Raw genomic sequence first — 27,677 nt, 5'->3', positions numbered from 1 at the left:
GACTAGCTTAGCACATATTTTGTAGCAGCATTTATTTATTTTTTGGTCGGAATTAGGAAAATGCTGGTTGAGACGAGCACCACCTGGCGTTTGGCGAATGTAATGCATTTTGCATTTGACAATAAATATAAATCCAGTAAAGTGTCGTGGAATTTGACCGGACACGTGAAAATGTGTCACAGAATCTCGCCGCCCCCTCGCCCCGCTCCTTGCTTGTGCTGAATACTGGGGATCACGCGAGATTACAGGAGAGAAGTCGAGTTGGGTGTGGAGGGCGGATGTAGGTCCCTGTGTTAATGTTGCGCTCCTCATTCACTTCATGGCCAAATTGTATCTCTACCAAGGGAGGGGAACCCAGTTCTGTGAAACTCCGAAGATAAAAAGGTAACTGAGAGATGGATTCGCGTCGGTGTGTTTGTTGCACATCCCTTTGAGCAAGCTTCATCACAGAGCTCGCTGGAGGACACAGCTTGCTCTTGATTTCTATCTGAATGCCTCACACAAACCGGAGCGGACACTGACCTACGTTTGTGTCGTTACAAAGAAGCTTAAAAAACAGCTTTGACAGGCAAGTATATAACGTTTCGGTATCGCTGTCCCGTGACGCTGGGGCTGCATGAAGATTATTCTATCTGAAATAATACAATACTCAAGAATAACAAAGCATTGAATTCCTTGAATGTCTAATTAAAAGCTCCAAAGACACTGCTGAGTGATGAGGGCGGCAAATAGCTGTATTATTCAGTCGCTTCTGAGTCACGGAAATACAAAGCCAGGGCTTTAATCTTCAAAGACCACTGTGTAATGTAAAGGGAAGATACTGTGTTTTTTTTTACTGGTCAGGCAGTGTATTGCGAAGGTGAGCTACGCAGCAGGTGCTTTGTGAAGACATCGGCGTTGAGTATCGCACTGGTTCATCTCATCCTCTCTTATTAGACAGAATTACATCAGCAGGGTCCTTTCAACACTCATGGGATTTAATATGCGTGTAGTCGCTAGTGCTTTTACCAGGGGGGATACCACAGCAGTAAACTTTGAGAAGGGGCTGGTTCATTATCTTCACTGTGCTTTGAGAAGGGGCTGGTTCATTATCTTCTCTGTGCTTTACTACACTTTGAGAAGGGGCTGGTTCATTATCTTCACTGTGCTTTACTACACTTTGAGAAGGGGGCTGGTTCATTATCTTCACTGTGCTTTGAGAAGGGGGCTGGTTCATTATCTTCACTGTGCTTTGAGAAGGGGCTGGTTCATTATCTTCACTGTGCTTTACTACACTTTGAGAAGGGGCTGGTTCATTATCTTCACTGTGCTTTACTACACTTTGAGAAGGGGCTGGTTCATTATCTTCACTGTGCTTTGAGAAGGGGCTGGTTCATTATCTTCACTGTGCTTTACTACACTTTGAGAAGGGGCTGGTTCATTATCTTCACTGTGCTTTACTACACTTTGAGAAGGGGCTGGTTCATCCTCTTCTCTGTGCTTTGAGAAGGGGCTGGTTCATTATCTTCACTGTGCTTTACTACACTTTGAGAAGGGGCTGGTTCATTATCTTCTCTGTGCTTTGAGAAGGGGCTGGTTCATTATCTTCACTGTGCTTTACTACACTTTGAGAAGGGGCTGGTTCATCCTCTTCTCTGTGCTTTGAGAAGGGGCTGGTTCATTATCTTCACTGTGCTTTACTACACTTTGAGAAGGGGCTGGTTCATTATCTTCACTGTGCTTTGAGAAGGGGCTGGTTCATCCTCTTCTCTGTGCTTTGAGAAGGGGGCTGGTTCATTATCTTCACCGAGAAGGGGCTGGTTCATTATCCTCTCTGTGCTTTACTACACTTTGAGAAGGGGCTGGTTCATTATCTTCACTGTGCTTTGAGAAGGGGCTGGTTCAATATCTTCACTGTGCTTTACTACACTTTGAGAAGGGGCTGGTTCATTATCTTCACTGTGCTTTACTACACTTTGAGAAGGGGCTGGTTCATTATCTTCACTGTGCTTTGAGAAGGGGCTGGTTCAATATCTTCACTGTGCTTTACTACACTTTGAGAAGGGGCTGGTTCATTATCTTCACTGTGCTTTACTACACTTTGAGAAGGGGCTGGTTCATTATCTTCACTGTGCTTTACTACACTTTGAGAAGGGGCTGGTTCATTATCTTCACTGTGCTTTGAGAAGGGGCTGGTTCAATATCTTCACTGTGCTTTACTACACTTTGAGAAGGGGCTGGTTCATCCTCTTCTCTGTGCTTTGAGAAGGGGCTGGTTCATTATCTTCACTGTGCTTTACTACACTTTGAGAAGGGGCTGGTTCATTATCTTCACTGTGCTTTACTACACTTTGAGAAGGGGCTGGTTCATTATCTTCACTGTGCTTTGAGAAGGGGGCTGCTTCATTATCTTCACTGTGCTTTGAGAAGGGGGCTGCTTCATTATCTTCACTGTGCTTTGAGAAGGGGCTGGTTCATTATCTTCACTGTGCTTTGAGAAGGGGCTGGTTCATTATCTTCACTGTGCTTTACTACACTTTGAGAAGGGGCTGGTTCATTATCTTCACTGTGCTTTACTACACTTTGAGAAGGGGCTGGTTCATTATCTTCACTGTGCTTTGAGAAGGGGCTGGTTCATTATCTTCACTGTGCTTTACTACACTTTGAGAAGGGGCTGGTTCATTATCTTCACTGTGCTTTACTACACTTTGAGAAGGGGCTGGTTCATCCTCTTCTCTGTGCTTTGAGAAGGGGCTGGTTCATTATCTTCACTGTGCTTTACTACACTTTGAGAAGGGGCTGGTTCATTATCTTCTCTGTGCTTTGAGAAGGGGCTGGTTCAATATCTTCACTGTGCTTTACTACACTTTGAGAAGGGGCTGGTTCATCCTCTTCTCTGTGCTTTGAGAAGGGGCTGGTTCATTATCTTCACTGTGCTTTACTACACTTTGAGAAGGGGCTGGTTCATTATCTTCACTGTGCTTTGAGAAGGGGCTGGTTCATCCTCTTCTCTGTGCTTTGAGAAGGGGGCTGGTTCATTATCTTCACCGAGAAGGGGCTGGTTCATTATCTTCTCTGTGCTTTACTACACTTTGAGAAGGGGCTGGTTCATTATCTTCACTGTGCTTTGAGAAGGGGCTGGTTCAATATCTTCACTGTGCTTTACTACACTTTGAGAAGGGGCTGGTTCATTATCTTCACTGTGCTTTACTACACTTTGAGAAGGGGCTGGTTCATTATCTTCACTGTGCTTTGAGAAGGGGCTGGTTCAATATCTTCACTGTGCTTTACTACACTTTGAGAAGGGGCTGGTTCATCCTCTTCTCTGTGCTTTGAGAAGGGGCTGGTTCATTATCTTCACTGTGCTTTACTACACTTTGAGAAGGGGCTGGTTCATTATCTTCACTGTGCTTTACTACACTTTGAGAAGGGGCTGGTTCATTATCTTCACTGTGCTTTGAGAAGGGGCTGGTTCAATATCTTCACTGTGCTTTACTACACTTTGAGAAGGGGCTGGTTCATCCTCTTCTCTGTGCTTTGAGAAGGGGCTGGTTCATTATCTTCACTGTGCTTTACTACACTTTGAGAAGGGGCTGGTTCATTATCTTCTCTGTGCTTTGAGAAGGGGCTGGTTCAATATCTTCACTGTGCTTTACTACACTTTGAGAAGGGGCTGGTTCATCCTCTTCTCTGTGCTTTGAGAAGGGGCTGGTTCATTATCTTCACTGTGCTTTACTACACTTTGAGAAGGGGCTGGTTCATTATCTTCACTGTGCTTTGAGAAGGGGCTGGTTCATCCTCTTCTCTGTGCTTTGAGAAGGGGGCTGGTTCATTATCTTCACCGAGAAGGGGCTGGTTCATTATCTTCTCTGTGCTTTACTACACTTTGAGAAGGGGCTGGTTCGTTATCTTCTCTGTGCTTTCATACACTTTGAGAAGGGGTTGGTTCATTATCTTCTCTGTGCTTTACTACACTGTGTGGTTTCCCAGGGATGCCCCAGCACAGCCTCCTCTGCTCTTTGTAAAGCTGTGTGTTGCTCTTCTTTCCCAGGTGCAGGTGAGGCCCCTGAGATGCGGCTGCGTAGGTGGGTGTGGATTGTGTTGCTGCTGACCGCGGTGCTGTCCTGCCTGCTCAGTGTGGATCACATCGAGGGCTGGTGGATGAGCTGGGGAGTGTGGGGAGGAGCCCTGTCGGCCGAGGCTCGGACCCGGGCCCTGGCAGCGCTGCGGCGGGAGCAGGAGGCCCTGAGCACCCGGCTGGAGGACTTCTACCTGCTGCCCAACGAGCGCTCCTGCGCCCCGACCGCCCCCTTCCTGCTGAGCCTGGTCACCAGCGCCCCCCCCAACGCTGAGGCACGCCACGCCATCCGCCAGACCTGGGGCAGCCTGACGAGCGTGGGGGGGCGTGCCGTGCGGACGCTGTTCCTCCTGGGGATCCCTGACACCCCCGCCCAGCGCCAGGCACTCGCCAGCGAGGCTGAGCGGCACGGAGACATCGTCCAGGGAAACTTCAGAGACTCGTATGCAAACCTGACCCTCAAGACCCTCTCCCTGCTGCGCTGGACTGCCAGGTACTGCCCCCGCGCCGCCTTCATCACCAAGGTGGATGACGACGTCATGCTGAACTACGAGGTGCTCCTACCCTACCTGGAGCGACTGAGGAACAACGAGGAGAAGGGAGAAGGGGAGTGGGGGGAAACTGTGGGGAATGGAAGCAGAGAAGAGAAGAAAGGGGGGAAATCAGAGGGGAACGTAAAGGGCGAGGAGAGGTGGGAGTGGGAGAGGAACAGGGGCTGGTCTGGGCAGTGGGCTGACTGGAGGGGGAGCTGGTTCTCCGGTCCGGACCTGTACCTGGGTCGGGTTCACAGGGGTGCGGTTCCGATCCGGGACCCCCGCAGCAAGTCCTTCGTGTCGCACCGGGTGTACCCCCAGGACCGCTTCCCCCAGTACTGCAGCGGCACGGCCTACGTGCTGTCCAGCTCGGCGGCCCGCAAGCTGTACCTCACCTCCTACCTGACGCCCCCCTGCCCCCTGGAGGACGTGTTCGTAGGGTTGAGCGCGCGGGGGGCCGGCTTGCGCCCCTCCCACTGCGGCCTGTTCTCGGGGGGGCCGCGCATCCCCTTCGGGCGCTGCTGCTACGGCTCCCTGATCGCAGCGCACCACGTGACTGCGGAACAGCAGCACCAGTACTGGGGGGAGCTGAGAGGGGGGCCGCCCTGCTCCTGGATCACAGGCAGGGCGGCGCTAGGGTTCTGCAAACTGCGTGTACTGCTGAGGGACACAGAGACTTAATACACTGTGACACACGCACAGGATTACAATGAGGGGACTGATTACACTGCGACACACGCACAGGATTACAATGAGGGGACTGATTACACTGCGACACACGCACAGGATTACAATGAGGGGACTGATTACACTGCGACACACGCACAGGATTACAATGAGGGGACTGATTACACTGCGACACACGCACAGGATTACAATGAGGGGACTGATTACACTGCGACACACGCACAGGATTACAATGAGGGGACTGATTACACTGCGACACACGCACAGGATTACAATGAGGGGACTGATTACACTGCGACATGCAGGATTACAATGAGGGGACTGATTACACTGTGACACACGCACAGGATTACAATGAGGGGACTGATTACACTGCGACATGCAGGATTACAATGAGGGGACTGATTACACTGTGACACACGCACAGGATTACAATGAGGGGACTGATTACACTGCGACACACACACAGGATTACAATGAGGGGACTGATTACACTGTGACACACGCACAGGATTACAATGAGGGGACTGATTACACTGCGACACACGCAGAGGATTACAATGAGGGGACTGATTACACTGCGACACACGCACAGGATTACAATGGGGGGACTGATTACACTGCGACACACGCAGGATTACAATGAGGGGACTGATTACACTGCGACACACGCAGGATTACAATGAGTGGACTGATTACACTGCGACACACGCAGAGGATTACAATGAGGGGACTGATTACACTGCGACACACGCACAGGATTACAATGAGGGGTCTGATTACACTGCGACACACGCAGGATGACAATGAAGGGGGTCTGATTACACTGCGACACACGCAGGATGACAATTATTATTATTATTATTATTATTATTATTATTATTATTATTATTATTATTATTATTATTTATTTCTTAGAAGACGCCCTTATCCAGGGCGACTTACAATCGCAAGCAAATACATTTCAAGTGTTACAATACAAGTAATACAATAAGAGCAAGAAATACAATAACTTTTGTTCAAGCAAAGTACAAGTGTGACAAACCACAATTCAATAATACAGCAGATAATAGTGATAGTTACATCAGGATATGATTAAATACAAAGTACTACAGACAATGAAGGGGGTCTGATTACACTGCGACACACGCACAGGATGACAATGAAGGGGGTTTGATTACACTGCGACACACGCAGGATGACAATGAGGGGGTCTGATTACACTGCGACACACGCACAGGATTACAATGAGGGGACTGATTATACTGCGACACACGCAGTAGGCTTCATGTTGTTTATAATGAATGAATGCACAGGTAATGAGTAAATGCCAGTGTTATTCAGTTTAGATTTAAGTCATTTAATTTCTGCCAAGAAGGCAGAAATAAAAGAACCATCATTTGCATTGTGTGCATTAACATTCAAAGTGATTTGTGTGCTTTTTGTTAAAGAAAATAATATAAAACAAAATGAAGTCGTGCATTACTCATTATTACCACGATCTTACTTCTTTTGTGAAATTAGGTTAGATCATAAATAATGGCCTTTTAAAAAATAAAAATCTACACACAATTAGGAACTAGCACTGGATCTCGTAATCATGAATTTATTATCTGGATAAATGTAATCCAGCAGTGACAAATGACCGAGTTGTTTCATTCATCGTCACTGGTGTGTGTTTTAATGTTCATAGTGTTTGAGTTTATTCCATGAAGGAGGAACAGTGCTTGAAACCTGCTTCCAGGAGACCGGGACACTCGGACCTCGTTCACATTTGTGATTTCTCATTTGTGACTTCAGCCACCATTTCGATGTGGCCCGGGGCCTCCAATCCACGACCAGGGCCAGCCTTTACATATATATGAATGCAAAGCAGACTGGGACGGCCTTTTAGCATCACGTGACCAACGTGGTCACGTCGTTCAGTACTCCCACGTGCAAGAAAGGTAAATAGAAAGCTGAATGCTCTGCTAGCCAGGACAGTGCTGGATCAGTATTGAATGGGAATTATTTCTACATCATACAACTTTAATCATAAACAGATTCAATAAAAACCAATCGAGCAGGCTAGCGGTCAGGTTTCTTTCACACAATACACAAGCTGCAGTGACTTCATAATTATGCTTCATTTGTCATAATTACATTTTCTTCCTGTTATTTAGTAACTAAGTGATAAATATAAAAACTGCAGGATTGTGGGTCTCAATAATGATTGATAATGATGCTGGCGACTTGGCATATTCAGCTACCACTGTTTATTTTGCAACGATATACACAGCTACAGAAGTGTGCGTCTTTACATTAAAATGCTGATCATGCTTTATTTTATTCTAAGGGTCGTGTTTTATTTTATTCTAAGGGTCGTGTTTTATTTTATTCTAAGGGTCGTGTTTTATTTTATTCTAAGGGTCGTGTTTTATTTTATTCTAAGGGTCGTGTTTTATTTTATTTTAAGGGTCGTGTTTTATTTTATTTTAAGGGTCGTGTTTTATTTTATTCTAAGGGTCGTGTTTTATTTTATTCTAAGGGTCGTGTTTTATTTTATTTTATTCTAAGGGTCGTGTTTTATTTTATTCTAAGGGTCGTGTTTTATTTTATTCTAAGGGTCGTGTTTTATTTTATTTTAAGGGTCGTGTTTTATTTTATTCTAAGGGTCGTGTTTTATTTTATTTTATTCTAAGGGCCGTGTTTTATTTTATTCTAAGGGTCGTGTTTTATTTTATTCTAAGGGTCGTGTTTTATTTTATTCTATGGTTCATGTTTTATTTTATTTTATTCTAAGGGCCGTGTTTTATTTTATTCTAAGGGTCGTGTTTTATTTTATTCTATGGTTCATGTTTTATTTTATTTTATTCTAAGGGTCGTGTTTTATTTTATTCTAAGGGTCGTGTTTTATTTTATTCTAAGGGTCGTGTTTTATTTTATTCTAAGGGCCGTGTTTTATTTTATTCTAAGGGTCGTGTTTTATTTTATTCTAAGGGTCGTGTTTTATTTTATTTTATTCTAAGGGTCGTGTTTTATTTTATTCTAAGGGTCGTGTTTTATTTTATTCTAAGGGCCGTGTTTTATTTTATTTTATTCTAAGGGTCGTGTTTTATTTTATTCTAAGGGTCGTGTTTTATTTTATTTTATTCTAAGGGTCGTGTTTTATTTTATTCTAAGGGTCGTGTTTTATTTTATTTTATTCTAAGGGTCGTGTTTTATTTTATTCTAAGGGCCGTGTTTTATTTTATTCTAAGGGCTGTGTTTTATTTTAAGGGTCTTGTTTTATTTTATTTTATTCTAAGGGTCGTGTTTTATTTTATTCTAAGGGTCGTGTTTTATTTTATTTTATTCTAAGGGTCGTGTTTTATTTTATTTTATTCTAAGGGTCGTGTTTTATTTTATTCTAAGGGTCGTGTTTTATTTTATTCTAAGGGCCGTGTTTTATTTTATTCTAAGGGTCGTGTTTTATTTTATTCTAAGGGTCGTGTTTTATTTTATTCTAAGGGCCGTGTTTTGTTTTATTTTATTCTAAGGGTCGTGTTTTATTTTATTCTAAGGGTCGTGTTTTATTTTATTCTAAGGGTCGTGTTTTATTTTATTCTAAGGGCCGTGTTTTATTTTATTTTAAGGGTCGTGTTTTATTTTATTCTAAGGGCCGTGTTTTATTTTATTCTAAGGGTCGTGTTTTATTTTATTCTAAGGGTCGTGTTTTATTTTATTCTAAGGGCCGTGTTTTATTTTATTTTAAGGGTCTTGTTTTATTTTATTTTATTTTATTCTAAGGGCCGTGTTTTATTTTATTCTAAGGGTCGTGTTTTATTTTATTCTAAGGGTCGTGTTTTATTTTATTCTAAGGGCCGTGTTTTATTTTATTTTAAGGGTCTTGTTTTATTTTATTTTATTTTATTCTAAGGGTCGTGTTTTATTTTATTCTAAGGGTCGTGTTTTATTTTATTCTAAGGGCCGTGTTTTATTTTATTTTAAGGGTCTTGTTTTATTTTATTTTATTTTATTCTAAGGGCCGTGTTTTATTTTATTTTATTCTAAGGGTCGTGTTTTATTTTATTTTATTCTAAGGGTCGTGTTTTATTTTATTTTATTTTATTCTAAGGGTCGTGTTTTATTTTATTCTAAGGGTCGTGTTTTATTTTATTCTAAGGGCCGTGTTTTATTTTATTTTAAGGGTCTTGTTTTATTTTATTTTATTTTATTCTAAGGGCCGTGTTTTATTTTATTTTATTCTAAGGGTCGTGTTTTATTTTATTTTATTCTAAGGGTCGTGTTTTATTTTATTCTAAGGGCCGTGTTTTATTTTATTCTAAGGGTCGTGTTTTATTTTATTCTAAGGGTCGTGTTTTATTTTATTCTAAGGGCCGTGTTTTATTTTATTTTAAGGGTCTTGTTTTATTTTATTTTATTTTATTCTAAGGGCCGTGTTTTATTTTATTCTAAGGGTCGTGTTTTATTTTATTCTAAGGGTCGTGTTTTATTTTATTCTAAGGGCCGTGTTTTATTTTATTTTAAGGGTCTTGTTTTATTTTATTTTATTTTATTCTAAGGGTCGTGTTTTATTTTATTCTAAGGGTCGTGTTTTATTTTATTCTAAGGGCCGTGTTTTATTTTATTTTAAGGGTCTTGTTTTATTTTATTTTATTTTATTCTAAGGGCCGTGTTTTATTTTATTTTATTCTAAGGGTCGTGTTTTATTTTATTTTATTCTAAGGGTCGTGTTTTATTTTATTCTAAGGGTCGTGTTTTATTTTATTTTATTCTAAGGGCCGTGTTTTATTTTATTCTAAGGGCCGTGTTTTATTTTATTCTAAGGGTCGTGTTTTATTTTATTCTAAGGGTCGTGTTTTATTTTATTTTATTCTAAGGGTCGTGTTTTATTTTATTCTAAGGGTCGTGTTTTATTTTATTTTATTCTAAGGGCCGTGTTTTATTTTATTCTAAGGGTCGTGTTTTATTTTATTCTAAGGGTCGTGTTTTATTTTATTTTATTCTAAGGGCCGTGTTTTATTTTATTTTATTCTAAGGGCTGTGTTTTATTTTATTTTATTCTAAGGGTCGTGTTTTATTTTATTCTAAGGGTCGTGTTTTATTTTATTTTATTCTAAGGGCCGTGTTTTATTTTATTTTATTCTAAGGGCTGTGTTTTATTTTATTTTATTCTAAGGGTCGTGTTTTATTTTATTCTAAGGGTCGTGTTTTATTTTATTTTAAGGGTCGTGTTTTATTCTAAGGGTCGTGTTTTATTTTATTCTAAGGGCCGTGTTTTGTTTTATTTTATTCTAAGGGCCGTGTTTTATTTTATTTTATTCTAAGGGTCGTGTTTTATTTTATTCTAAGGGTCGTGTTTTATTTTATTTTAAGGGTCGTGTTTTATTTTATTCTAAGGGCCGTGTTTTATTTTATTCTAAGGGCTGTGTTTTATTTTATTCTAAGGGTCGTGTTTTATTTTATTTTATTCTAAGGGTCGTGTTTTATTTTATTTTATTCTAAGGGTCGTGTTTTATTTTATTCTAAGGGTCGTGTTTTATTTTATTTTAAGGGTCGTGTTTTATTTTATTCTAAGGGCCGTGTTTTATTTTATTCTAAGGGCTGTGTTTTATTTTATTTTAAGGGTCGTGTTTTATTTTATTTTATTCTAAGGGTCGTGTTTTATTTTATTTTATTCTAAGGGTCGTGTTTTATTTTATTCTAAGGGTCGTGTTTTATTTTATTCTAAGGGCTGTGTTTTATTTTATTTTAAGGGTCTTGTTTTATTTTATTTTATTCTAAGGGCCGTGTTTTATTTTATTCTAAGGGTCGTGTTTTATTTTATTTTAAGGGTCGTGTTTTATTTTATTTTATTTTATTCTAAGGGCCGTGTTTTATTTTATTTTATTCTAAGGGCCGTGTTATTTTATTCTAAGGATCGTGTTTTATTCTCACCAAAGTTGGTATAATTCCAGAGACCTTGAAAGTCCAGGGGATCTCGACAGAAGATTCACGACTTAGTTTTTTTTCAAACACATTTAATTTTTTCACAACAATATAATAACTTTACAAAGTTTTATAAGAAAAAAAAACAAACAAAAAAAACGTTTTGTACAAAATGTTGATCTGCACGAAGAGGCTGTCTGCACGAAGAGGCTGTCTGCACGAAGAGGCTGTCTGCACGAAGAGGCTGTCTGCACGAAGAGGCTGTCTGCACGAAGAGGCTGTCTGCACGAAGAGGCTGTCTGCACGAAGAGGCTGTCTGCACGAAGAGGCTGTCTGCACCGTCCTCTCCCTCCCTCTCTCCTGTTATTTCTGGAAGCGCTCTAGCGCTGACCTCTGACCCAGGCTGGTCATCTTCTCCTCTTTCTTTCTTTCCTTGTCGGCACGGTCCTTCATTTCCAGACTCTGCTTGATCAACTCCTGATAGAGAGAGAGAGAGAATATATTATTGTTTTAGTATTTCCAAATGGCAGGCTCACAGACAGACAGACAGACACACACCTATACAGATACAAACAGACACCGAGTCACAGTTATGGACTGACAGACACACACACAGTCGGTGCTCCCCCTCCCCTCCCCTTCCTCACTCTCTGATCCTCGTTCTTGATCTTCTTCTTCCTCCGCTGGACACTCCCGGTTGAACTCCGACCTTTCATCTTCAGTTTGGGTTCAAACTTCTCTTTCTCCCGCGGGTCGAAGCCCTGCAAGGAAAACAAACAAGCCAGAGTTTAAACCTACAGCTCTCCCTCCCTCCCTAACCCTACACCTCACACCCTCCCTCTCCAAGTCTCTACCCCCACCTCACCAGTCTCACCCCCTCCCCTCTCCACTCAGTCTCTCCACTCCCCCTCTCTCCATTCTCCCCCTCTCACCAGTCTCTCCCTGAGTCTCCCCCTCTCTGTCTCTCCACTCCCCCCTCTGTCTCCCCTGTCCCCTCTCTCACCAGTCTCTCCCCCTCCCCTCTCCAGTCTCTCCCCTTCCCCTCTTTCACCAGTCTCCCCCCCTCCCCTCTCTCTCCAGTCTCTCCCCCTCCCCTCTCTCTCACCAGTCTCTCCCCCTCCCCTCTCTCTCCAGTCTCTCCCCCTCCCCTCTCTCTCACCAGTCTCTCCCCCTCCCCTCTCTCTCCAGTCTCTCCCCCTCCCCTCTCTCTCCAGTCTCTCCCCTTCCCCTCTCTCTCCAGTCTCTCCCCTTCCCCTCTCACCAGTCTCCCCCCTCCCCTCTCTCCAGTCTCTCCCCCTCCCCTGTCTCTCCCCCTCCCCTCTCTCTCCAGTCTCCCCCCCTCCCCTCTCTCTCACCAGTCTCTCCCCCTCCTCTGTCTCTCCCCCTCCCCTCTCTCTCCAGTCTCTCCCCTTCCCCTCTTTCACCAGTCTCCCCCTCCCCTCTCTCTCCAGTCTCTCCCCCCTCTCCAGTCCCCCCCTCCCCTCTCTCTCCAGTCTCTCCCCCTCCCCTCTCTCTCCAGTCTCTCCCCCTCCCCTCTCTCTCCAGTCTCTCCCCCTCCCCTCTCTCTCCAGTCTCCCCCCTCCCCTCTCTCTCACCAGTCTCTCCCCCTCCCCTGTCTCTCCCCCTCCCCTCTCTCCAGTCTCTCCCCTTCCCCTCTTTCACCAGTCTCCCCCTCCCCTCTTTCACCAGTCTCCCCCTCCCCTCTCTCTCCAGTCTCTCCCCCCTCTCCAGTCCCCCCCTCCCCTCTCTCTCCAGTCTCTCCCCCTCCCCTGTCTCACCAGTCTCCCCCCCCTCCCCTCTCTCTCCAGTCTCTCCCCCTCCCCTCTCTCACCAGTCTCTCCACTCTCTCCTTGTGTCTCTGCTGGTAGGTGGCCGTGTCCAGTTCTCCCAGTTTGCTGGGCTGCAGGGTGATGAGCTCAGGCTGGATCTTGTCCAGCAGCGCCTTCACCTCCCACTCCTGCCTCTGCTTCACACTGCGGAACGGGTTCGAGTCCAGAGCGTCGAAGTTAGCCTCGCCCGCCCCTGTAGAGAGGGAGAGGGGGTTTATTAACCCATCGGCTCCACTTTCTCTACATTGCCCAACAGTAAACGCACACCAACAAGGAATTATATTGTAGTGTCAGACTGAACAGGATTGTGGGGCTCTGTGTCTGTCTGTCTGTCTGTCTGCTGTTTTAGGCAGCAGGCAGTGCCTCAATACTCCAATGGTTCAGTGAACTGGGAGCTGTGGTACTGACCTGGCACCAGCATACTGGTGAAGCCGTCTCCATGACCGATTCCCAGCACATCCTCATAGGGACAGAACTGCACGCCCCACACCCTGCCTGGAGCGCGGTGAGCCATGTAAGGCCGGGACACGGGCGTCGAACACACATCCTTATACACCTGAGAGAGGAGAGAAAAGTGTGAGCAGCTTCATACACCGCCGCGACAGAAACACGCAGACACTCCCGCCGCGAGAGAAACGCGCACACTCCCGCCGCGAGAGAAACACGCAGACACTCCCGCCGCGAGAGAGACACGCAGACACTCCCGCCGCGAGAGAGACACGCAGACACTCCCGCCGCGAGAGAAACGCGCAGACACTCCCGCCGCGAGAGAAACGCGCACACTCCCGCCGCGAGAGAAACATGCAGACACTCCCGCCGCGAGAGAGACACGCAGACACTCCCGCCGCGAGAGAGACACGCAGACACTCCCGCCCCGAGAGAAACACGCAGACACTCCCGCCGCGAGAGAGACACGGACACTCCCGCCGAGAGACACGCGCAGACACTCCCGCCGCGAGAGACACACGCAGACACTCCCGCCGCGAGAGACACACGCAGACACTCCCGCCGCGAGAGAGACACGCAGACACTCCCGCCGCGAGAGAGACACGCAGACACTCCCGCCGCGAGAGAGACACGCAGACACTCCCGCCGCGAGAGGCGCAGACACTCCCGCCGCGAGAGAAACACGCAGACACTCCCGCCGCGAGAGAAACATGCAGACAACGCCGCGAGAGAGACACGCAGACACTCCCTCCGCGAGAGAGGCAGACACCGCCGCGAGAGACACGCAGACACTCCCGCCGCGAGAGAGACACGGACACTCCCGCCGCGAGAGAGACACGGACACTCCCGCCGCGAGAGAGACACGGACACTCCCGCCGCGAGAGAGATACGGACACTCCCGCCGCGAGAGACACGGACACTCCCGCCGCGAGAGACACACGCAGACACTCCCGCCGCGAGAGAGACACACGCAGACACTCCCGCCGCGAGAGAAACACGCAGACAACGCCGCGAGAGAGACACGCAGACACTCCCTCCGCGAGAGAGGCAGACACCGCCGCGAGAGACACGCGGACACTCCCGCCGCGAGAGAGACACGGACACTCCCGCCGCGAGAGAGACACGGACACTCCCACCGCGAGAGAGACACGGACACTCCCGCCGCGAGAGAGACACACGCAGACACTCCCGCCGCGAGAGACACACGCAGACACTCCTGCCGCGAGAGAGACACGCAGACACTCCTGCCGCGAGAGAGACACGCAGACACTCCCGCCGCGAGAGAGACACGCAGACACTCCCGCCACGAGAGAGACACGCAGACACTTCCGCCGCGAGAGAGACACACAGACAACGCCGCGAGAGAGACACGCAGACACTCCCTCCGCGAGAGAGGCAGACACCGCCGCGAGAGGCACGCAGACACCGCCGTGAGAGACACACAGACAACGCCGCGAGAGACACACAGACAACGCCGCGAGAGACACGCAGACACCGCCGCGAGAGAGACACGCAGACACTGCAGGTAGGTGCAAAAACCAATGAGGAATGTCTTTGCTAAAGTTAAAAAACAAAATTCAATGTACAGTCATCTATTTCAGAAACAAAACTGGTTAAAAACAAATATGTGAAGATATTGGTCTTGTTAAAATGCATTACCATGAAATCTGACCTTTGAGCTTTTTTTGGTCTCAGAATGCATATAAAATGACCCAATCTTAATGAATTGTTAGTAATTCACTTTACACATCTTAAATAATAAATAGTGAGAAAACAAACAAAAAAAATCTACCTGTGTTATTTTTAACCCTTAACTCTCTCAGTTAGTGGTACGCAGCGGTACAGAGGAGTCGTCTACTCGGGTGATGATATCATGTGTTTGAAAGCACACTAAGCTGATCAAAAGGATAACAAGCTGCTGTCCAGACAGTCTTGCGCAGGACCCTTTTTGTTTTTTGTTTATAATAACTTGTGCGTTCAGCGTGCAGACTACAGGGAGAGAAAGACAGCGCGACGTTAAAGAACTCATTCAAACAACCAGGAGCACAATTTTTTTTGCAAACATTTACAGTATTGGTTTTGATCGGATTTTAGCTTTAGTCTGAGTTGTTAATGTAAAGGAGGCTTAGAAGAATTATTATGCAATACAAAACCACGTTATCAGACTATTTATTTCTTAGCAGACGCCCTTATCCAGGGCGACTTACAATTGTTACAAGATATCACATTATTTTTACATACAATTACCCATTTATACAGTTGGGTTTTTACTGGAGCAATCTAGGTAAAGTACCTTGCTCAAGGGTACAGCAGCAGTGTCCCCCACCTGGGATTGAACCCACAACCCTCTGGTCAAGAGTCCAGAGCCCTAACCACTACTCCACACTGCTGCACTACTTTTAAACACCTTGCACCCCCCTAGAACTGATTCTGTGGACGCCCATGACCACAGCGAGAGACACACAACAGCATTGCTGAACTGCTGCTGTGTTTGACAGCTTCTTACAAGTTTATGGAGGATCGCACACACACAGTCGCTCCCTCTCCTGTGCTCTGCTCTGCTCTCCTCTCCTCTCCTCACCTGCACAGTGTCTCCGCAGCATGTTGCCAGCAGTCCTCTCTGACTCATGGTCATGCTGGTTGCTCCGGCAGGAAGCAGGTACGAGGCGAGTGGTTTGAAGGAGCGGATATCGAACACCTTCATCTTCCTGTCCAGCCCCGACGTCACCATGTACCTACAGCACAGGAAGTCATGAGTTTAAGAACTGTCAGGACCTCAGTGTGTCTAAGTGTGTGTGCGCCTGTGTGTACAGAGTGCACATTGTGTCTGTGTGTACAGTGCGAGTCTCTTGTGTGTACAGTGTGTGTGTACAGTGTGTCTCTCTCGTGGGCATAGTGTCTGTGTGTACAGTGTGTCTCTCTCGTGGGTAGTGTATGTGTACAGTGTGTGTATCTCGTGTGTATAGTGTCTGTGTGTACAGTGTGTCTTGTGTGTACAGTGTGTGTCTTGTGTGTACAGTGTGAGTCTCTTGTGTGTACAGTGTGAGTCTCTCGTGTGTACAGTGTCTGTGTGTACAGTGCGAGTCTCTTGTGTGTACAGTGTGTGTGTTGTGTGTCTCGTGTGTATAGTGTCTGTGTATAGTGTGTCTCTCGTGTGTATAGTGTATGTGTGTACAGTGTGTGCGAGTCTCTCGTGTGTATAGTGTATGTGTGTACAGTGTGTGCGAGTCTCTCGTGTGTATAGTGTCTGTGTGTACAGTGTGTGTGAGTCTCTCGTGTGTATAGTGTATGTGTGTACAGTGTGTGTGAGTCTCTCGTGTGTATAGTGTATGTGTGTACAGTGTGTCTCTCTCGTGTGTATAGTGTATGTGTGTACAGTGTGTGCGAGTCTCTCGTGTGTATAGTGTCTGTGTGTACAGTGTGTGTGAGTCTCTTGTGTGTATAGTGTCTGTGTACAGTGTGTGTGTACAGTGTGTGCGAGTCTCTCGTGTGTATAGTGTCTGTGTGTACAGTGTGTGTGAGTCTCTTGTGTGTACAGTGTGTCTCTCTCGTGGGTAGTGTTTGTGTGTACAGTGTGTGCGAGTCTCTCGTGTGTATAGTGTGTGTGTTTCTCCTTCAGACAGGGAAGCTTCCACTCATCATGAATGGTAGCTCCCTCGTGGCCACACCCTTTCACTGAATTATTATCCCGAGCTCCCCTCAGCGCAGCTGCTCTGTGTTTGTAGTTGGCACTGCTGGAGCTCTACAAGGTGCTTCGCCTGGACTGGCAGTGTATTGATGGAGTGGCCCCCGACCCTCGCTCACATAAGCACTGGTCTTTCAGTCTGTGATCTCCCTGAGCTGAGAGCACTGCCACACACACACACTCCTCAGAGCACACTGACACACACACACACAGCCTCCTCAGAGCTGAGAGCACACTGCCACACACACACTCCTCAGAGCTGAGAGCACACCGACACACACACAGCCTCCTCAGAGCTGAGAGAACACTTCGACACACACACACACACACACACACACCCTCCTCAGAGCTGAGAGCACACTGCCACACTCACACACAGCCTCCTCAGAGCTGAGAGCACACTGCTACACACACAGCATTCTGAGAGCAGATGCAGCTGACCATTTGATTGAGTGGTTCTGGATGGGTTTAGAAGAGCTTTGATATAATAATTCAATGCCAGGGCGTGGGAACATGGGAGTTCCCTTGAGTAACCATGTTCTGTGTCTGTGTCTCAGTGTGTGTCTCAGTGTGTGTGTGTGTCTCAGTGTCTCTGTGTCTCAGTGTGTGTGTGTGTCTCAGTGTGTGTGTGTGGATCTGTCTCAGTGTGTGTGTGTGTGGATCTGTCTCAGTGTGTCTCTGTGTTTTTGACTCACGTGCCCGTCTTGTCCACGGCGATGGCTCTCACGCCGCCTCGGTGGCACAGCATCTTCACCAGCGGCTCCTTCTGATTGGGGGACCAGAGAGTCACCGTGCCTATCAGAGAGCAGAGAGCGTTACCACGGAGACACTAACCCTACACACCCTCACCTGCGGGGTGTCCCAGGTGCACGATGGCGTTGCTCTGGTTCCGTGTCACTCTCACACTGTCTCACTCTCACCTGTGGGGTGTCCCAGGTGCACGACTGCGTTGCTCTGGTGCTGTGTCACTCTCACACTGTCTCACTCTCACCTGTGGGGTGTCCCAGGTGCACGACTGCGTTGCTCTGGTGCTGTGTCACTCTCACACTGTCTCACTCTCACCCGTGGGGTGTCCCAGGTGCACGACGGCATTGCTCTGGTTCCGTGTCACTCTCACACTGTCTCACTCTCACCCGTGGGGTGTCCCAGGTGTACAACGGCGTTGCTCTGGTTCCGTGTCACTCTCACACTGTCTCACTCTCACCTGTGGGGTGTCCCAGGTGCACGACGGCATTGCTCTGGTTCTGTGTCATCACGTCCAGTCGGCCATTCTTGGTGCAGATCGCACTGACCTCCCGACCGACCGAGACATCGAGATACTGCAGGAACCCCGTGGAGCTCTGAATACAAGAGACCCACAATGCAATACAATACAATACAATACAATACAGCACACTGACACACAGAGGTACTGCAGGAACCCCGTGGAGCTCTGAATACAAGAGACCCACAATGCAATGCAATGCAATACAATACAATACAATACAATACAGCACACTGACACACAGAGGTACTGCAGGAACCCCGTGGAGCTCTGAATGTGCTGGGGGGACATGTTAGCGTGACGTACCGCGGTGGCGAGCAGGAAGTGGTAGGGCAGGAACTCCATGCGCAGCACGTCATTGAACTTCTTCACACAGTGAAGCTCCACCCCCTGGTTGTCATAGATATACAGCCACTTCCTCTGAGCCACAGCAAACATGTTCTCTGAGTGCAGCCACCTGAGAGGGGAGGAGAGCAAGTCTGTCAGTAACACACGCACACATTTATACAGCAATCCATGTAGCACATGGTCGACAGCCCCCCCAGCACGTCGCTCAGTCTCTCCCTCCAGGACTCGCCTCACGTCGTTCACACTCTCCATCACGTTCATCTCGCTCTGCAGCTGTTTGCTCTGCCAGTCCAGAGAGGCAACGTGACCCAGACGACCTCCCAGGAGCAAGTGCCTGAAAACAAAACAAACACAATCAGAGACACAGAGACACAGAGAGACACTGAGACAAAACAAACACAATCAGACACAGAGAGACAAAACAAACACAAACACACACAGAGACACTGAGACAAACACAATCAGAGACACAGAGAGACATCGAGACAAAACAAACACAATCAGACACAGAGAGACAAAACAAACACAAACACACACAGAGACACTGAGACAAAACACAATCAGACACAGAGAGACACCGAGACAAAACACACACAGACACACAGAGACAAAACACAAACGGAGACAAACACAATCAGAGACACAGAGAGACATCGAGACAAAACAAACACACACAGACACCAAGACAAAACAAACACAATCAGGAGACACAGAGAGACAAAATAAACACTATCAGACACAGAGAGACACCGAGACAAAACAAACATAAACACACACAAAGACACTGAGACAAAACACAATCAGACACAGAGAGACAAAACAAACACAAACACACAGAGACACCGAGACAAAACAAACACACACAGACACTGAGACAAACCACACACAGAGACATCGAGACACAGAGAGACAGAGACCAAACAAACACAAACAGAGACACACACACAGAGACACACAGACGCGCACACACTCTCTTACCTGCCGTTCCGGGTGTAGTCTATCCTGTATGGCCCAAACTGACTGAGAGACAGATTGAAGTACTGGAGAGACAGAGAGGAGCAGTCAGGGTTAAATGCCACACTGTCACTGAACAGAAACAAGCAGGAGACTGTTTAGTGGTGTGCCAGGCTGACCTTTGCCCCGGAAGTGATGTCGACGGCCTCAGCGATGTCATCCTGTGCAATAGTGCATGTATCCTCCCCTTCATCTCCCACCAGGAACCTGCAGAGAGAGAGACACAGAGCAACAGAGACAGACAGACAGAGAGCGAGAGCGACAGAGAGACACAGACAGAGAGACACACAGCCAAAGAGACAGACAGAAATTAAACAGCATTAGTTTCAGCGTTGAAGGACAAACAGATCAGTGTTACACTGCAGGGTGCAATACGAGGTCTTTAACTCTGCACTACTGTCAGTGTACTGACCAGTGCAGCCCCACCCCCTCCTCACCCAGCCTCCTCCGCTAGCAGCAGGTCGGATCGAGCAGCCTGGTTCAGAGCCAGGTCAATCTTCTCCTCTGTCTTAGAGAGACGATCCTTCAACCTGCCCTTGGAGAGAGAGCGCTGAGAGAGGAGAGGAGATAGGAGAGGGAGGGGAGAGAGAGAGAGAGAGAGAGAGATATCATTCAAAGCCATGTCTTCATTTGAATGCATCAGCAGCAGCTCAGAGTGACACAGCGATGGAGTCGGATTCCTCACCACTTCATTCTTCTGCCCTCGTTCGAACTTCTGCCGCCTCTCTTTAGGAACCGGAGCAGGGCCAGGGAAAGGGTCCACTTTCTGAGAGAGAGAGAGAGAGAGAGAGAGAGAGAGACATTGAAGACACTGAGAAAGACTTGTAGTGCAAACGCTTCTCACTGAATTCATTCAGTTTCTCTGTGTGTTTGTAATGCTGGCAGTGTTCAATGTATTCAGTTTCTCTGTGTGTTTGTAACGCTGGCAGTGTTCAGTGTATTCAGTTTCTCTGTGTGTTTGTAACGCTGTCTGAGTGTTCAATGTATTCAGTTTCTCTGTGTGTTTGTAACGCTGTCTGAGTGTTCAATGTATTCAGTTTCTCTGTGTGTTTGTAACGCTGGCAGAGTTCAATGTATTCAGTTTCTCTGTGTGTTTGTAACGCTGTCAGTGTTCAATGTATTCAGTTTCTCTGTGTGTTTATAACGCTGGCAGAGTTCAATGTATTCAGTTTCTCTGTGTGTTTGTAACGCTGTCTGAGTGTTCAATGTATTCAGTTTCTCTGTGTGTTTGTAACGCTGTCTGAGTGTTCAATGTATTCAATTTCTCTGTGTGTTTGTAACGCTGTCTGAGTGTTCAATGTATTCAGTTTCTCTGTGTGTTTGTAACGCTGGCAGTGTTCAATGTATTCAGTTTCTCTGTGTGTTTGTAACGCTGGCAGTGTTCAATGTATTCAGTTTCTCTGTGTGTTTGTAACGCTGGCAGTGTTCAATGTATTCAGTTTCTCTGTGTGTTTATAACGCTGGCAGAGTTCAATGTATTCAGTTTCTCTGTGTGTTTATAACGCTGGCAGAGTTCAATGTATTCAGTTTCTCTGTGTGTTTGTAACGCTGGCAGTGTTCAATGTATTCAGTTTCTCTGTGTGTTTGTAACGCTGTCTCAGTGTTCAATGTATTCAGTTTCTCTGTGTGTTTATAACGCTGGCAGTGTTCAATGTATTCAGTTTCTCTGTGTGTTTGTAACGCTGTCTCAGTGTTCAATGTATTCAGTTTCTCTGTGTGTTTGTAACGCTGTCTCAGTGTTCAATGTATTCAGTTTCTCTGTGTGTTTGTAACGCTGTCTCAGTGTTCAATGTATTCAGTTTCTCTGTGTGTTTGTAACGCTGTCTGAGTGTTCAATGTATTCAGTTTCTCTGTGTGTTTGTAACGCTGTCTCAGTGTTCAATGTATTCAGTTTCTCTGTGTGTTTGTAACGCTGTCTCAGTGTTCAATGTATTCAGTTTCTCTGTGTGTTTGTAACGCTGTCTCAGTGTTCAATGTATTCAGTTTCTCTGTGTGTTTGTAATGCTGTCCGAGTGTTCAATGTATTCAGTTTCTCTGTGTGTTTGTAACGCTGTCTCAGTGTTCAATGTATTCAGTTTCTCTGTGTGTTTGTAACGCTGTCTCAGTGTTCAATGTATTCAGTTTCTCTGTGTGTTTGTAACGCTGTCTCAGTGTTCAATGTATTCAGTTTCTCTGTGTGTTTGTAACGCTGGCAGTACTGAGTGTTCAATGTATTCAGTTTCTCTGTGTGTTTGTAACGCTGGCAGTACTGAGTGTTCAGTCTGACGGATTATAAAATAAAAGGCATTGCCCCTCACCCCAGAGATCAGCTTCTTTCCTCTCCTCTCAGTCTTCTTCCTCCTTGTTTTCTCAGGTCTCTGATTCACTCGCTCAGTCACCTGACCTTCGCCTGCTCCCTTGCTCCCAGCCTCTGCCTGCGAGTCCCAGTAGCGCTTGGGGGCCTAAACCAAACCAGTAGAGACCAGTAACAGACCAGTACACCTCCGAGTTATTATCACACACTGTGTACGAGGGAAACCACCTCCTGATCACTGCAGTGCTCTGCACACACCTGCCCTGATCAGCACTCTGAGAAACACAAGCATTACATTCAGGGCTGTCATTAATAACTCCACTGCAGTGCTCTGCACACACCTGCCCTGATCAGCACTCTGAGAAACACAAGCGTTACATTCAGGGCTGTCATTAATAACTCCACTGCAGTGCTCTGCACACACCTGCCCTGATCAGCACTCTGAGAAACACAAGCATTACATTCAGGGCTGTCATTAATAACTCCACTGCAGTCCTCTGCACACACCTGCCCTGATCAGCACTCTGAGAAACACAAGCATTACATTCAGGGCTGTCATTAATAACTCCACTGCAGTCCTCTGCACACACCTGCCCTGATCAGCACTCTGAGAAACACAAGCATTACATTCAGGGCTGTCATTAATAACTCCACTGCAGTCCTCTGCACACACCTGCCCTGATCAGCACTCTGAGAAACACAAGCATTACATTCAGGGCTGTTGTTTTCTCACTGTAAAAAATTGCTTATTTCAAAGTCTAAAAATTCACCATTTTCTCTGGCGTTATTATACAACAAACGTTCTGAAATATTTATGCTTGCCTGAAAGACAGTAAATGCTAAATTGTAGAATATTTCATTTTTTACGTCCACCTTTTAAAGACATTCTATTTTCACCACCAGCGAGTTAACAAAATAAAAACATAAATACATGTAAAAATAACAGCAGACACGAGAAACGTGCTCTTCTTCTACTGGACTTGAGCAGAAGCATTTCCCATCTTTGATGCAGCTGGTGTATTTTACATTGAAGACGTTTTAAAGAAATCATGCAGCTCTATGCAGTGTATGTTCAATCATTGACAGGAAGCAAACTAAACCGGCTGCCAGGTTCCTAATGCAGTGTAACAGGCAGGGTGCCAATCAGGAAAACGTTGTATATTTACACTATTCTTTCAAACATGAAATAACAAACAGCCAGGCCTGCGGGAAGGGTTCACTTCAGCAAGGAACCTTTCTGTTTATTCTGTTTAGTCAGATCTGTGTTGCTTGGAGACACAGCATGAGCCAGACTGCAGCAGGACTGAAGAAACGTTTGCTCTGATCAGCATCTGGGCTGACGGTTCAATCCAGAGAAGCTTGGATGGAAGCGTCAGTAACAAGCTGCTTCAGGTGCATTGATCCACGCAGCTTGTGTCTGTCACCCAGGTCAACCTGCTTTATCAAAAGCAGAGTGAAATCACGTAGCCGCCCCGCATGACACCTGACCCAGGCAGAGCATCCGGGCCGTACCAAGGGGGGTGCGAGCAGTGCGGCCGCACAGGGCGCTGATCTGAGGGGGGGCCGATTGGCTGACGAATACGTGCTGAAGACAGAACAGTTTTTTCCCCAGATCGTTATTGCAATAAAATGGGACCAAAGAGAAACCATCAGGAGCCGAGTACCGAGAGATGAAAAAGCAACAGAAAGAAAGGGAAAGCAAACTGTGCAGCCAGTGGAAGAGCTGGCTCCAAACCTGCAGAGCGAGCGGACGCTACAGCAACTCCAAACCTGCAGAGCGAGCGGACGCTACAGCAACTCCAAACCTGCAGAGCGAGAGGACGCTACAGCGTCTCCAAACCTGCAGAGCGAGAGGATGCTACAACAACTCCAAACCTGCAGAGCGAGAGGATGCTACAACAACTCCAAACCTGCAGAGCGAGAGGATGCTACAGCGACTCCAAACCTGCAGAGTGAGAGGATGCTACAACAACTCCAAACCTGTAGAGCGAGAGGATGCTACAACAACTCCAAACCTGCAGAGCGAGAGGATGCTACAACAACTCCAAACCTGCAGAGCGAGAGGATGCTACAGCGTCTCCAAACCTGCAGAGCGAGAGGATGCTACAGCGTCTCCAAACCTGCAGAGCGAGAGGATGCTACAACAACTCCAAACCTGCAGAGTGAGAGGATGCTACAACAACTCCAAACCTGCAGAGCGAGAGGATGCTACAACAACTCCAAACCTGCAGAGTGAGAGGATGCTACAGCGTCTCCAAACCTGCAGAGCGAGAGGATGCTACAACAACTCCAAACCTGCAGAGCGAGAGGATGCTACAACAACTCCAAACCTGCAGAGCGAGAGGATGCTACAACAACTCCAAACCTGCAGAGCGAGAGGATGCTACAACAACTCCAAACCTGCAGAGCGAGAGGATGCTACAACAACTCCAAACCTGCAGAGCGAGAGGATGCTACAACAACTCCAAACCTGCAGAGCGAGAGGATGCTACAACAACTCCAAACCTGCAGAGCGAGAGGATGCTACAACAACTCCAAACCTGCAGAGCGAGAGGATGCTACAGCGACTCCAAACCTGCAGAGCGAGAGGATGCTACAACAACTCCAAACCTGCAGAGTGAGAGGATGCTACAACAACTCCAAACCTGCAGAGTGAGAGGATGCTACAACAACTCCAAACCTGCAGAGTGAGAGGATGCTACAACAACTCCAAACCTGCAGAGTGAGAGGATGCTACAACAACTCCAAACCTGCAGAGTGAGAGGATGCTACAACAACTCCAAACCTGCAGAGTGAGAGGATGCTACAACAACTCCAAACCTGCAGTGACAGGATGCTACAACTCCAAACCTGCAGAGCGAGAGGATGCTACAGCGTCTCCACAAGCAGCGCAGGGTGAGAACAGTGCATCATACCTGTGGAGAGCACATTAAGTAGGTGTGCTAGTAATGTCGTTCTCATGCTAATCATGTAGAATAACACACTGCAGTAGAAGCTAAACTGATGTGAAAAAGAACATCTATAACATTAACCACGCTTTAAATGAAACTTAGAAATCAACAAATGAATACATTACAAACATACTTAATTTAACGAAGCCCAAAGTTAAAAAAAAGTTTTTTTGAAAATCCTGGTTGCACCCCTGCCCCACAATCCACACCCTGGCGGAGGGCGGGCGCGAACCCGGGACCCCTCTGTTGAAGCTGACACCCTGGGATCCTTCAAGAAGCTGCTTGATGAGATTCTGGGATCAATAAGCTTTTTTTTTATTAGTAATATTTGTATTTGTCGGTTGCTGTTATTTAACCCTGTGTAATGCGCATTCCCTATCACATGAATGCTTCACCAGCCCTCTTATTCTGTAAACCCCGCCTCACAAGACAGAATCGTTCAGATGTAGTACATTATGTGTTGCCGAACAAAAAAAAAGGTGTTTATTACAAGAACCGCAATCTATTTACATAAAGAAGGAAGCGGCTCTCATTTCAAGCATGCGTTCAGACGAGTGGAAAGTGAATGCCTGTGTGCGAGAGGCACCGCTTGTATTCACGTCTACACAGATTACATTACGATCTCTGTATCCCAGTCCTGTACCCTGTCCAGCCCGAGCGTTAATTAACTCGTTATTTCAATTACATGTCATTGTTTTCTGTTCATTTCGCAGTTTAATCACCTTTTTCTTCCCCACGTGCACTCCCTGCTCAACTGCTCCTCCGTCCGTCGCCATCTTGTCAACAACGCAACCACAGGGCAGTCAATAAAGTTTTGTTGTTAATGACCGTTCTTTCAACTAACTTTATTGACAAAAAACTTTACATTCTATAATAATAATAATAATAATAATAATAATAATAATAATAATGGTTTAGCTGACCTGAACAAGTGGAACAAGTTAGCCAGACAATGAGAACTAACCCATAATAAACCATTACAAATGCGGATGTGTTCATTATTGTCATTTAGCGTGTCATAAAAAAAAATTAAAAAAATACATTGAAGATATTGAACAGGCAAAAAAGTCACAAATATGAAAGGGTGTGAAAAAAGCAAATAATAAATATATTAACGATAAAATGATAAAAAGCGTTTTTACTACATTAGGAGTGATTCGGGGAAACACATTTAAGTAAAAGTACACCTATATTCGTAATATAATTGTCGCCTTCTGCATGTTTTTTTCTGCACATTCCGCACACGGATCATTTTAACTTGCCGGTAGCCGATTGCTGACACTGAGCGAGTGTAATGTGTATTTAATACACGTTACACTCACATTTCAGGTTCAATGGAATACATCAAGCGTGCATGCTTGTTTTACTATTTAAATACACAGTATCTTATTGCGATCATCACTGATATTGTGTGTATGAGCTCTTGCCTGTTACTTTCTTTGTACGTGTGTGTGCACCGCCCCCTGCGGTTCGCTGTGCTGTGTGAGTGGTGGAACGCGGTGCAAATCACCTAATCCTAACCAATGAACAGTGAGGGTGAGGCTGTATTAAGCGCAGCATGCGTGTTGCAGTTGTGAGTGTAAAGAAAGTTAAATCCATCTTTCTGAAAGAGCTAAAAACAGCTCAATCCTCAGTGCTGTCTGAATAGACCCTACCTGCCCCTCATGCAGTCCTGAATAGACCCTGCCTGCCCCTCATGCAGTCCTGAGCACAGCTCAATCCTCAGTGCTGTCTGAATAGACCCTGCCTGTCCCTCATGCAGTCCTGAGCACAGCTCAATCCTCAGTGCTGTCTGAATAGACCCTGCCTGCCCCTCATGCGGTCCTGAATAGACCCTGCCCGCCCCTCATGCAGTCCTGAGCACAGCTCAATCCTCAGTGCTGTCTGAATAGACCCTGCCTGCCCTCATGCAGTCCTGAGCACAGCTCAATCCTCAGTGCTGTCTGAATAGACCCTGCCTGCCCCTCATGCGGTCCTGAGCACAGCTCAATCCTCAGTGCTGTCTGAATAGACCCTGCCTGCTCCTCATGCAGTCCTGAGCACAGCTCAATCCTCAGTGCTGTCTGAATAGACCCTGCCTGCCCCTCATGCAGTCCTGAATAGACCCTGCCCGCCCCTCATGCGGTCCTGAGCACAGCTCAATCCTCAGTGTTGTCTGAATAGACCCTGCCTGCCCCTCATGCAGTCCTGAATAGACCCTGCCCGCCCCTCATGCAGTCCTGAGCACAGCTCAATCCTCAGTGCTGTCTGAATAGACCCTGCCTGCCCCTCATGCGGTCCTGAGCACAGCTCAATCCTCAGTGCTGTCTGAATAGACCCTGCCTGCCCCTCATGCAGTCCTGAATAGACCCTGCCTGCCCCTCATGCAGTCCTGAATAGACCCTGCCTGCCCCTCATGCAGTCCTGAGCACAGCTCAATCCTCAGTGCTGTCTGAATAGACCCTGCCTGCCCCTCATGCAGTCCTGAATAGACCCTGCCTGCCCCTCATGCAGTCCTGAATAGACCCTGCCCGCCCCTCATGCAGTCCTGAGCACAGCTCAATCCTCAGTGCTGTCTGAATAGACCCTGCCTGCCCCTCATGCAGTCCTGAATAGACCCTGCCCGCCCCTCATGCGGTCCTGAGCACAGCTCAATCCTCAGTGCTGTCTGAATAGACCC

General features: G+C 46.5%; 2 protein-coding genes across 4 annotated transcripts; one reads left to right on the top strand and one right to left on the bottom strand.

Moving 5' to 3' along the window:
- The first annotated feature begins 171 nt into the window (after positions 1 to 171).
- Positions 172 to 6,747, top strand: LOC117434196 (beta-1,3-galactosyltransferase 5). Of its 3 annotated transcripts, none has more exons than XM_059010573.1 (2): positions 172 to 384; positions 4,031 to 6,747. In XM_059010573.1, exon 2 carries the CDS (start codon positions 4,051 to 4,053, stop codon positions 5,269 to 5,271), a length of 1,221 nt encoding a protein of 406 aa, XP_058866556.1. In that variant the 5' UTR covers positions 172 to 384; positions 4,031 to 4,050; the 3' UTR covers positions 5,272 to 6,747. The 3 variants fall into 3 exon arrangements, with proteins under 3 accessions (XP_058866556.1, XP_058866555.1, XP_058866557.1); XM_059010572.1 differs by having other exon boundaries at positions 172 to 568; XM_059010574.1 differs by lacking the exon at positions 172 to 384 and adding an exon at positions 734 to 859.
- A 4,532-nt stretch (positions 6,748 to 11,279) lies between these two features.
- Positions 11,280 to 25,842, bottom strand: LOC131708979 (WD repeat-containing protein 46-like). Its single transcript, XM_059010524.1, has 15 exons — positions 25,741 to 25,842; positions 22,072 to 22,215; positions 20,460 to 20,540; positions 20,212 to 20,324; positions 19,894 to 19,981; positions 19,739 to 19,800; positions 18,990 to 19,094; positions 18,719 to 18,869; positions 18,353 to 18,488; positions 17,844 to 17,943; positions 16,045 to 16,198; positions 13,425 to 13,572; positions 13,019 to 13,209; positions 11,835 to 11,948; positions 11,280 to 11,664 (listed from the first exon to the last, which is right to left on the bottom strand). Exons 1-15 carry the CDS (start codon positions 25,792 to 25,794, stop codon positions 11,551 to 11,553), a joined length of 1,755 nt encoding a protein of 584 aa, XP_058866507.1. The 5' UTR covers positions 25,795 to 25,842; the 3' UTR covers positions 11,280 to 11,550.
- Positions 25,843 to 27,677: the final 1,835 nt, after the last annotated feature.

Source organism: Acipenser ruthenus, chromosome 41 (genome assembly GCF_902713425.1).
Source record: "Acipenser ruthenus chromosome 41, fAciRut3.2 maternal haplotype, whole genome shotgun sequence".
Lineage (NCBI taxonomy): Eukaryota > Metazoa > Chordata > Actinopteri > Acipenseriformes > Acipenseridae > Acipenser > Acipenser ruthenus.
Note: the sequence above shows the minus strand (reverse complement) of the source record. Positions and strands in the feature narration are given on the sequence as shown.

Excerpts from the sequence above, each read along its gene's own strand:
- LOC117434196 (XM_059010573.1), top strand. The coding sequence starts at position 4,051 with ATGCGGCTGCGTAGGTGGGTGTGGATTGTGTTGCTGCTGACCGCGGTG.
- LOC131708979 (XM_059010524.1), bottom strand. The coding sequence starts at position 25,794 with ATGGCGACGGACGGAGGAGCAGTTGAGCAGGGAGTGCACGTGGGGAAG. Across the intron at positions 20,325-20,459 it reads GAGGGCAGAAGAATGAAGTG|CGCTCTCTCTCCAAGGGCAG; the intron begins GTGAGGAATCCG and ends CTCCTCTCTCAG. Across the intron at positions 19,982-20,211 it reads CTGCTAGCGGAGGAGGCTGG|GTTCCTGGTGGGAGATGAAG; the intron begins GTGAGGAGGGGG and ends CTCTCTCTGCAG.